Here is a 12,557-nt window from a genome sequence, read left to right as displayed (position 1 = left end):
AAACCTATAACTAACCACATCCCTAACCCAGCCTAACCTTAACCTTAATCAAGGGCTCCATACTTTTAAACCTTTTAGGAAGGGGGTCCAGATCAAATTCTTTAGAGTCTGTACACAATAGCCCCATGTAAAATTTCAAAATATGGAGGTCCGAACTTAGATTTTGGGTGCCTACAATGTACATGTATGTGTCCCAGGTGCCTGTGTCAAGCCCTGCCTAACCCTAAACCTAAACTTCAGACCATCTTATCTCTAACTCTCTTTGATGAAATAAAGCTTGAAACAGTCTAACATAACATTTTATTTGTCAATCCTCCTTGGATTTGACTTTGACGTTGCAGAAAGCGGATAAGGGCCCATTGGCGATTTGCCGATGTCCCCATATGGTGCATGCATTACGTGCTAAATGGCTCCAATCATTGCCTCTAAGTGAATGTGCATGTGACGGGGGTAATGAGTCAATCTGTTGAGGCTGGTCTTCAGTTTTAGGCATAAAGTGACCATTTCATCACGCAGCGCTTAGATCAGATGAGGAAAAATGCAACCAAGACAGATGAGTTAGAAGAATTAACCACCAGTTTAACCATTAAAAATCAATAACAAAAATTCAATATTTTGCAAGATGGAAGTAAGAAGAAGGGGAAAAATGTATTAATAGAGGTCATTTGAGCTTAAAGGGAAGGTTGTGTCTTAGGAAAGGTGAAACGTAATTTGTGAGCTTTTCCATTATTAGGTGGTCTGTCAACGACAGATCACCTATTGATTTCGCTAGAATTTTCTTTCTTTCTTTCTTTCTTTCTTTATTTATTTTTATTTCTTCCGTACACTTTTTTGTACACACGTTCACTCGAAATCGACATGGTCAATTTCCTTCAAATTTCTGTCAGTCATCAAGCCCTATGATTTCAAGTTAAATCAACTTTTTCAAGGTCATTAGGTGTTGTGACGTCATCCAGGCGCCATTTTGTAAAAATCAGGTCATTATCATATCTCAATAACGAGTCATCAAAAATCAACCATATTTGGTATACATCAACTTCAGGTCAAAGGTCAACTAAAAATTTCATCAAATTTCGCGCGCGCACCTCGACGCGCACGTACGCGCGCATTAAAATTTTAAAATGCTCAAATTCGTTCCAAATTAATTTTCTATACGTTTCAGGCCATTTTAAGCATTTTGCAAAAAAACGCGCGCACGCTCATGCGCGCGCGTTTTCGCGCGTAATTGCATCTTCCAACATAGAATCGCCAAATTTTTTCTGTCATCATATTTGGCACATTTTTTCAAGCATTTTGATACCTTGTTCAACTTTTTCTGCCCATTAATAACGAAATGAGCGTCCGTTTAAGATAATTACCGTGCGCGCGAGCTTTTGTAATACATAGCATACATGGGCAAAAACATGCCTGTACAAAATCCATTGTAGCGCTTTAGGATGTAAGGTGACCCCAAGTTTTTTTTCATATTTTGATAGAGTATGAATCGGAGATATGATTTCATGTTTCATTTGACCCTCAATTAACTCATGACGTCATCATAATGGCCTCCGAACTCAAAATTTCAATTTTCATATTATGACGTCAGCAGGTTTTTGGAAAATTGATTGTATCTCTGCAAATGTTGATCAATTTTCTTTCAAATTTTGATATGTTCTACCTTAGAATATTCTCTACAAATGCAGTCACCACGATATTTCATTTTGACAAAGGCATCATGGCGTATTTTTGTGATTAAAGGAGGCATGTCAATTTTTCACATTTTGCGTGTATTCTCTATGGGACATGACTTTTTCTCAAAACTGGATTCTACATTTTCGTCTTTCGCGAGCAATATCTCCGTCGTTTTATCTTTGTTTACGCTGAGCTTTGAGTATGTTGTAGCTGAGACAATAAGCTATCATAAGTGTGTCCTTTATTTTTCATTCAGATGCCGGGATCATGCTCATATTTCACTTCCAAAGTGGGATTTGCGAATTCCATTTTCCGTTTACGTGTAATCTCTATGGGAAATGTTTTGGTATATCGGTAACGCACTTGACTTCCGACCTCGAGGTCCCTGGTTCGAGTCCGGGCGTCTCCATTAATTTGTTTTCTTCACTTTTTTTTCTTTTTGACCTTTCACTATACCATCTCCTTTGCTCATTAAAACACGTAGAATCGCTAATAATGTAATAAACAACTAGATTTACTTTATTATTACCCTATTATCACTTGATCCAATATTTTTTGCGTGTAATCCTTATGGGAGATGACTTTTTCTCAAATCTGGATTCTACATTCTTGTCTTTTGCGAGCAATATCGCCGTTATTTCGGCTTGATTTTTGTTGATTTTTTAGTATGTTGTAGCTGAGACTATATAATATCTAAAATATCGTTGCTGTTTTCCCGAAGTGACGGTAGTGAAAAAGAATTGCATTCACTTTGCGTTACGATTTTCCTCACTACTGTCACTTCGTGAAAACAAGGACGAAATGTTCTCTCATTTTTGTCAGTCTGATGTCATCATGGTCTGTTGATGATAATCATCAACATCATCATGATCATCATCATCATCGTCATCACAATTACTATCAAGATCATCATCATCATGATCATCATGACGATCATCATTGTTTACATGTCTATATAACTTCTCCCTTTCTCAATATAGTAAATATTATAATCTATCATAAGACTTAAAGACAGACCACCTTAATCGTCCTCGTGACGATTTAAATTCTAGTTTTGATATTAGTGTGGAAAAGTATCATGGAATAGGTGTCCTCTGAAACCTCCTTTGTTGTATGTGACTTTTAACAAGACTGGTCTTTCTTATCAACTTGATGATTTCAAAACCTCACAAGCTCACAGTATGGACCAATACTTATTTGAATCTGCTACATGATCAATCTCTTCAGCAGTTTTCTTTACAATGCAATCGCATGGCCAGAACTCAACTTTATCTTAAAACGAAAGACCAGCGTAGGATTTTCTATAGTGCAGGCGCCTGCAAATATGCACATTTCAAATTAAAATTATAATGTTGAATCTGAATTAAATGAGAGGTCTAGATGAGATAAAGTAATATTATATTTTTGTTCGATGCTGATCTTGTGGAATTGGCTATGAATACAAAAACCCGTTGTAATTTGTGCATGAGTGTTGAATTGCTTTGAGCTAGGGATGAAACCAACTCATGATTTCATCTGTTTGGTGCCAGAAGGGCATTAACTTGTAACCTTTAAACACAGAGTTACATGAATTAATGCCCTTTAAACAGATCAATTATGCATGGATTGCAAAATGCCCAGTGACTCAGTGATCAATCACAGAGTCAGTGAATCATGTAAAATATATTTCTTGCTCTGCAGGGGAAGGTGGGTTGAAGCATGTCCATGGTCGAAGTGAAGGTGGGGGAAGAGGGGGGGGGGGGGGTAAGGTTGCAGGAGTCGAACTGACGAAAGAGACACTGTTTGCCTGTATAGTGAAGTGTTTTCCATGCCTCTCTCGTCATCACTTGACCATATGGTTTGTCTCCAGCCTAGACCAGGTTATGTTCATGCAATCGCAGAGCATGCAATCACGACTTGATGCATGTATAAAATGTGCTGTAACTTCTAGTCTGTTAGTTTTATGGCTTTTATTTTCCACTCACTGTATGCCTAGTGTATATACACCGTATTTTTCAGGATATCTGAGTAGAATGTCAAAAATGTATTTTGATAAACTACGTTTTATTGGAGTAGTTAGAAAGGGACCCTGATTTAATACTGAGGAAAGGAAAATCAAACATAATTTGGTTCTAGTTTGACTGCTATCATCAATCAGCCTCTGAATGTGACACACACGGCAGACACATTAAACGACATGAATGCTACGTATGCCAGATGTAAGCTGCATGTACATGTGTTGTATGCTGCACATACAGTAGGTAATATGTCATGTGCCTGGCAAAAGGGCGCAAAGCTGCAAAGCCGCAAACACAGATTTAATCTACAAATAGTACATGTAAGGTAGTCGCTAAAATTGTTAGTTTTGATTGCCTGAGTTATGGTACCACTTCTGACAATTTTGATGGTATGCAGACTGAAATGTGGTACAAGAATGTAATCAAGAATGTAACCAAACTTTAGAATGCGTTTATATGTGCACTGAATGTCCATCTGTTGTCCTGTTTGTCCACGAATCCATACTTGTATTTTGTATCATACAACTTTACAAAGCCATGTTGTGCTCAGCAGAATACAATACAAATGTTTACATCTAAATGCTAAACTTTGTTATTTGATCGTTGACAATTGTTGACTATTTAGTCATTAGGCGCGTCTTCATCATCTCGAGATTGCCAAATAGCCCGCTATTTCTGATTTGGGAATTAATCCCAAAGTTACAAATCGCGTCTTCATCAGCTCGAGATTCAACCTCGAAACTTGAAACTCGACCTTGAGAAATTAGCTCGAGATATTTTGCTCAGCGCTCGCACGAAGTGGGAGTCTTCGGTCTGGTGAAGATGCACCTGACAAATAGCTGGATATTTTGCCAAATAATGGGACATTTTGCAAACTATCCCAAGATATTTTGGGATGACAATCCCGACCAAATATCCCGCTAATTGCAACTTCGGACTGATGAAGACGCAAATTAGCTGGATAGTTTGCGATCGGGATCGTTCAAATATCGTGATATTCGGCAATCTCGAGCTAGTGAGGACAGGCCTATTGAAACATGTTGCAACATGAACATGTACATGCAGCATAGGCAAAGAGCAATCCACAATTTGGAATTTATTTTTCTTGATATATTTATTATGTACGTCACCATTAGTGAATTATTCTGCCAGGCACTCACAGTAAAGAGCAGCAAAGCTAGTAGCAGGAGTTACATCTTGGCATCACTGCACTGTCAAATATCATCCATTCCAATCTCGCCCCAAAGTAGACCATGATTTCCTCATCTGTCACGGCTGAATTTGTAGGCCAGATAACGGATCAAGATCTTAAGGAACTCATTAACCAACCATGTTTCTATTTTTGCTTGCTGTAGCCTGCACGCCAAACAACTTGTGTATTTAATGTTTCCCCTTTTTCCCTTCTTCTAATAGCTGACGTGTCCACTCCACTATGTCTCAATCCTTTTCTTTTTATTGAACATGAAATTCTTATTAGAAGCGCAAGTTTTCTTTGACTGTAATGTTAGAGTGTTTGTGTTGATATTCTATTCACAAAATTTAAAGGTGAACATGTATGTAAAGTTAATTTTAGTGTGTCATTGAGAAGGAAGGAAAGAGAGAGAGAGAGAGAGAGAGAGAGAGAGAGAGAATAAGAAGAAAAAAGAAGAGAAAAGAAGAAAGAGACATTGTGAAAGAGAAAAGGAGAGGTGAAAAAGAAAGAAAGGGGCAAGATCGAGAGACAAGGAAAGATATATCAAAATAGAAGTAATGCATGGCACCAACGCAGGGTGCTACAAGAATTTTTTTCACCACTTGCCCTGTCGGGCAAGTGGGTTTTCAATTTACTTGCCCAAACAATATTTCCACTTGCCCAAAACTTTAAAGCGAAAAACCATGAAAACAAAACAACAACGGCTTATATTCTGGGGGTCTCGATACTATTATCAAAATGACTCGCTCGGTCGGATCTTGAGACCGCAGTAATAAATTGAAAACGAGACAAAAACATTCATCTGATTTATATGAGCAGCGAGTTTTAAATAATATGTTCACAATCATTAACAGTCATTATGAATAAATATCAAACATTTGACTTTTTGTACTTACTAGAAAATCCCTGTTGTTTATTCCATTCCGATTCGCACGTGTTCATTTCCCTAGAATAATGACGTCATATTTGGCGTGATTCAACCAATCGGCAATCAGAGAATAGCAAAGGCCTGTCGGTGCGGCCTGCAGAGCTAGAGAGAGAGAGCGCGAATAAGCTCGCAGCTGGTACGATCGCGCTAGCTGTCTCTAGCTAGCTCACGGCCGGCCGTGCGTGGAGGCGGAGCGGCATTCATGGCTTGAAGTGTCACTGTTGCATGCGCGCTGAGCTAGCTGAGCTGGCTACATGTAGCTGTCTGTGAAGTTTTTTCGAAATCGGAACGATCGCTTTTTTGCTTCTGGATTTTGACGACGGGTAAGAAGTTGACGGGTGAATGGTAGAGTTCTTGGACACTAGGAAATTACTGTAAAAGTATCACTTGCCCGAATCGGGCAAGTGATAATTTGATTTACTTGCCCGACGGCTCAATTTGGTTGCCCCGGGACGTCGGGCAAGCGGGTTTGTCGCGCCCTGCAACGAAATATGGTGATTAATTTCAAGCTCTTAAGTCCTAACAGGGAGAAGTAACTATTAAAGGAAAGAAGGGGGGTAGGGGATTATTACTTTACAACTTATTAAAGTTGTAAAGGGGGTGGGGGAAGCAAGGGAGAGATGGAAAAGGAGGTGGCACAGCCCACGGCAGCGAGGGCACAGGTATGATATTGTTCATATTGTAAAAGTCTTGTCTTGTGCTAACATTTGTTTAATAAATTCTCCCTGAATTTGCTTTTTTCTTTTCTCATTGAGCAATAACTTTATGTATTTCATTCTCTTACCATTACAGAAGGGAGGCAAAAATGTGACAAAGCCCCCACCGCCCCTCTCCAGAATGACTGCCCCCGGACCAGGGGGCCCACCTAGTGGAGGGCACATCATCCCAGCTACAGACATCAACATCCTGGACAAAGAGCTAGGTCGGGGAGAGTTTGGCAAGGTCATGCAGGGGGTATGGAGCAACAGAGAAGGCAACCAGGTAAGGAGAAGTTGAATTGACAAAACTCAAAGCAAATCTTTTTTTTTTTCTTTTTTTTTTTTCTTCTTCTTTTTTCTTCTTCTTTTGAGAGGTGGGGGTATTTATAGAAATTTGTGATCTATTGTATATCTTGTTATAATAGATAAGATTTATAAGGCGCCAAATCCACTTGACAGTCAAATGCTCAAGGCGCAGCTTGTGCAAAAGATGAAATACGTACATGATACATTTATACAGAGTGCAATAGGAAAGGTACAGACATGAAAGGCTATGGTAATAAATTATAAGCTAAATCAAACATATTTCTTAAGGTTTTTTAACACTTCAGCAGAACTGCTATTCTTAATCCATTGAGGGAGAGTATTCCATAATGAAGGCCCAGCATGAGCGAAGGTTCGCTCCCCCCACTTTGTTTTAACCCTAGGAGTAACAAGTAAGCCAGATTTGCACTATTGATCATGACTGACTGAATTAATAACTTAGTAATAGTAGTAATATATTTTGTTTACAATAACATTCAACTCCACCATGCAGGGTGCTCGAGGTGCTTAAAATATTATGCTATCTTTAAATTTACCTGTACTGGTACATGTTGTTTTTGAGAACAAATCATTCTATTTTTAGCACAGGACTACATGTTTACTTGTGATGTGAAAGAGTTTGACCTGCAGTGTTTCATAAGATCAAACCTTGATGATATACTGTTACTGTACAATAGTGTAATGGCCTATTGGGTCATTCTGTATAGAGAATTAATATGAAGTGCCTGACTGCTTGTATCCATCAACTATTGGAGTATTCTACAAAAGTATCTTGGTGATGTCCCCCAAGTGGATCTTCTCAAAATCCTTTCTTTTGTCATCTTCCTAATCTCTGCAATAAAAAGGTATATACATTGTAGCTCTTCACTTTATAATCCTATATGACAATTGTGTTTTCCATGAATATTTAGGTTGTAGGATACATTGATAACTCCCTCAATCTCTAATGCTTTAATCCATTGTGGACACCACATATTGTGGATTGAAAGAAACTGAGAACGGGACAATGATATGATCTATTGTGTCACAGACTCCATAGTAGTATTTAGAGTGTGTTCAAATCTATTCTAGGAGTATTCTGTACTAATGTGGGAACAATTTATTACCTGCTAGGCTGCCAGAGGCTGATATTTCAGGGTATACAGTGTACATGTAGATGCTTACAAAAAAGAGAAAAGAAACACAAACAATACGTAGAAGACAAAAGAGAAAAACACAAAGAATATGAATGTACATGTACAACATACCCCTTCGGTTTGTCCATTGCATTTATTTGACATGATTGAATTGTACCTAATTGCACAGTTTTGGTCATCCTACAGGTACACAGGAAAATAAAAATGATTGAAAGGAAAAAATTGGCAAATGAAAAGCAAGTAATGGTTCTTAAAAATATGGAATTTGCTATTTTTTCTTATTTTTTGTTTTTTTGTCAACATACACTGTACATGTACATGTACATGTATGTTCTTCTGTTGTCTGTTCATTTATCACATCATTAATTATGACCATTCAAACATTGCTTTATCATAAAAGAAAAATATGGCAGGGAGTACTAGAGAGAGAAGGAGAGAGAGAGAGAGAGAGAGAGAGAGGGGGATGCAAATCAATTAAATAGATGAAAGGAGAGTGAGGAGGGGGGGGGGGGGGGAGAAATAAATTCAGATTTGTTTTTCTTCACCACTTAGACCAAGAGAAGGGTACATATTAGGAAAGTGCATTCAGGCATAGTGTTATGGTACATTTCAAGGGGGGAATTATCTAAATAGAGGAAATAGGATAAATAGAAATCTAGAATAGGGGAAGAATGCAAATCCTGTGGATGCGTTAAAAGTCGTCATTGCAGTAGATTAATCTCTTAATGACTGAAGTGTGGTCAATCTATTTTCCTATTTGAAATTGAAATTAAGGGGGCTAGATCTCTTTTATAGAATTTCAGTATTGCATAAATTTGGTTGAAAGCTCTGACCGGAAATTGCCCAATGCGTCATCTACAGTATACTCTGTTGAGTGGCTGCTTGGACAAAGACAATATTGAATGGAAAATGTGGTATTTAAATTGATAATCTATCTCAATTGAAAACTGAAGCTCTCCTGCACGTGACTTCATGAAATCAAATTCAAACTACTGTATGTACAATCTAAAATGTACTATTACTTTTAGTAGAAGGGTTAGGGGAGAATTATGCATTTAGTTTTGCAATTTTTCTTTTAATAATTGGCAAAATATTGCTGAGAAGCAAGGAGATCTACGCATGAACTTCCAGTCATTGATTTATAATTATTTATTCATTTCTATGGCACTTGATGTATCATAATTTTCATGAAACTTTTCTTATAGGTAAAGACCAGTTTAGGAAACTCCCCCCCCCCCCCTCTCACAAAATGAAATGGAAGCTCTTATTACCAATCATGTGAAACCGTGAAAGAATATGTTTTGACTAATACGTGATGACACAAATTTTCCTGAGAAACCACCTACTCATTGATAAATTTGGTAAATTATTATATCTATTTGGACCTGATAGATATAACGCACGTGTCGCGCACGTGTCGCGTAGTCCCATATACATCTTTCTGTGTACAGTGCTTGTAACTTTACCAAGACTGGGCCAGATTTCTTATCATTTTGATGATTCCAGATTCCAGAACCTTGAAGTACACAGCAATATCTATATGCTAGATGATCAACCTTTTCTGATCGATTCCACAACGTTTCTTTCACAATGCAATCGCATGACCATACTGATCTTTATCTTTAAGAGAGAGGTGGATCGAGCCTTTGTCCATCTTGCACACAGCGTAGGGCATGATTTCTGTCACTTAAAAATAGCATGAATGACTGTACAGTCATCCTCAGAAGTTCAATTTCAGTCACAACCTTTACAAATATATGCCATAGTGTGTGTAATGTGTTTAATGTGCAAATGCATAGTACCGCTAGTCTGGAAACTGTTTGCTATACTGTACAATTACCTGCAGTATTCTAAAAATACCATAATAATTGCTTGTACTCATAGGTTTTCTGAAACCTTTCAAGTTACATTCCTTTGGAGATGTTGTCCACTTTGTGACTGATGAAGCAAACAAAAAATCTCCTAAAGTTGCAATTAGTGTGCCGAATCTAAAACATTTGGAGCAATTCAAAGTACATGTACATTGTTTAATTGCACCAAGAAGGGGTTTAACTCGAATTCTTTAATAATGATTCAATGCCATTCTGCTTCTCAAGCTCAGTAGATGATATGACAAGGTGATCTATCTAGTTAAGCACTTTTTTTATCTATGGAAGAAGAACATAAAAGGGATCCAGTAACTTTGTCTCAGATTCTGAAACAAAATCTTGGATTGATAATTATAAACCTTTAGGTCAGTCAGGAACCCCATGACTTTTACAAGCAGATCGCCTGTCTGATTATCAAGATATTTATGATTGGAATTACAAATTTTGAAAACCGTTTGCCAAACGGTTTTCATAACACTACAGTGTATGATTGGGGAAAACGAGTATGGTAAAAGCGGTCATTCAAAGATTTTTACTTTTTTGAGGCACTTCTTGATCATTTTGAAGCGTGATTTTTTTTAGTTATTCGATATTACACCATATCACAGACACTGATAGCACGTAGGGCTGTGCATCTCAGATATAACATTGTTAAACGATCCCTTTAAGAGCCAGAAGGGCATTTCAAAGGACCCAAGGAGAACACACCCTGTTGCTCTCCCCAGATGGTATAGAATACAGGACTCAAAACCAGTAACCACCACCTGTATAGAAAGACCACCTGTCTATCAAGACCACCTGTCTATTATGACCACTTTTTTGTTTTCCCTTGAATATGGTTTCTCATTTAAACCTGTAGTAAAGGAACCTTTACATAAAGACCACCTGTCTATAGTATAAGGACCATTTCATGTTAACCATTCACGTTGAGCAGTCTTTAAATATACAGATTTCACAATACTACTAATAATACTCCCCAAGCATATGATCTTCTAGCAGTGTTTCAAAAGCTTCAATGGCAGAAAGCACGTACTGTAGGCCTACAGATTTATTATTGTCTCCCACAGCCATAGCATCGAACCCAGCCTACATTCTTTTCCTCCATAATTCATTCCTGATCTCACTTGGCAGTTGGCACTTACAGTAGTATCAAGAGAATACCGGGCCAGCACACATTTGTTATACGTATCAAGGAAAGTTATTTTCACCTCTATGATGGACTTGGAAGTGGGTCTAGAAGCATTGCATCTGTTTCCAGGATACAATGTGTTTTAAATGGCACCCAAGTGGAGATATATCCCAGGGTTCACTGCAAACAAATGAGAGCAATGATTGAGGTTTGCTTCTGAAGTAGCAGAGTGAGTTAAAGATGTGATCTACAAATTCAAACAGTTAAATTTAAAAATCTGTTGGAAGTGTTTCGGCTAGTACAATATGCCACAAAACATCTTAAAATGATTTGTAGCACAGAAGCAAATGATTTTTTTAGGGATGGCTCTTATAACAAAAAAAATGAATGTGCAATTTTTAAAAGTTGCATGTGCCTGGGACACAAGGGTGCCCAAAAATGTAGGTCCAGATCGACCCCAACAAATTTCACATCTTTTATGTAGGATTCATGCATGCAAACCTTGAAAGTATAAATCAAGGTCATCTACATCTTTATCTCTATACAATGTATGCAGGGAAGAAGTCAAAGATCCCTGAGTTCTTAAAGATTTTGAAAGTTCTTTGATATATATATATATATATACATACATGTATGTTGACCTTAGAATGAACTTTTCTAATTGAATACCTGTTTGAAAAGAAAGAATCAAAAATGGCGATTTACGAAGGCATACACCATGTAAATGGAGATAGGTCACAGGAGTTTAATGACACTTGTGGAGCCCCCTTTTTCTATTTGAACCCCTTCATGCGTTTCCTTCACGGTTTCTTGTTTCCTTCTCCCCCCCCCCCCCCTCATTGAATAAAGAGAACTTTTTATAATCGCCAGAAAATTTTATTGATTTCTCCCTCCTCTTTTCTAACCCTTTCTCTTGAAGTGATTCTTGGTCTCTTCAAAACAGGTCAATGGTTTTGAAGTTTTAAAGATGCTGGGAGCTAATGAGCTATAGAAGGCTTTGCAAACAAATGAGGGTTATTTTTCTTCTTCTGAAATTATCTTAAACTGTTGAAGCTTGTTGTTCATGTACATGTAGCTTGTATTGGACTTCATGCATTGAGTAAAGGAAAAATAATTGAAATGTGATAAAACGTCAGATGAGTGGCATTTCTTTTCATTGAAGAGCTGCAGAATACACTGTTCATGTAAATGTACACTTTTGTAACTCTGAAATTTCTACCTAGTTTCATTGTCACCTCTTTTGAGGTACGGTAACAATGAAATTGTTCTGAAATATCACATTCATGCAGTAGAAGTCAAGCCTTCCAAATGACTGTTGAATGAAACATGATATTTCTTCATCAATCAGATTTCACACCTCGTTTTCTCTCTTAAATTCCATAATGTGAAGGAAAAATTCCCTCCCTTAGTAGACCTTTCATATAAAAATCTACTTCTTGTAAAAGACCTTTGACTTATATTGCCCCTATTGCCCTCAACTGAAACTTAGAAGTTGTGAAACTATTTGTTGGGACAAAGAGAATACTTGTACACCTCCGGCCCATGACACATTCAATAAACATGGCTTTAAAAAAGAGCAGTTGTCAAACAGTCAAAGATGATTCAGGCAATGTA

General features: G+C 37.6%; 1 protein-coding gene across 8 annotated transcripts in view; it reads left to right on the top strand.

Moving 5' to 3' along the window:
• Positions 1-12,557, top strand: part of LOC587777 — a 132,835-nt gene that overhangs the window by 38,702 nt on the left and 81,576 nt on the right. For all 8 annotated transcript variants that reach the window (XM_030987257.1, XM_030987256.1, XM_030987255.1 and 5 more), the window contains one exon: positions 6,581-6,769. In XM_030987257.1, coding sequence (XP_030843117.1) covers positions 6,581-6,769 — 189 coding nt within the window. The remainder of the gene's footprint in view (positions 1-6,580; positions 6,770-12,557) is intronic.

Source organism: Strongylocentrotus purpuratus, unplaced genomic scaffold (genome assembly GCF_000002235.5).
Source record: "Strongylocentrotus purpuratus isolate Spur 01 unplaced genomic scaffold, Spur_5.0 spur5_scaffold_16, whole genome shotgun sequence".
NCBI lineage: Eukaryota > Metazoa > Echinodermata > Echinoidea > Camarodonta > Strongylocentrotidae > Strongylocentrotus > Strongylocentrotus purpuratus.
This window is presented reverse-complemented; position numbering and strand designations above follow the sequence as displayed.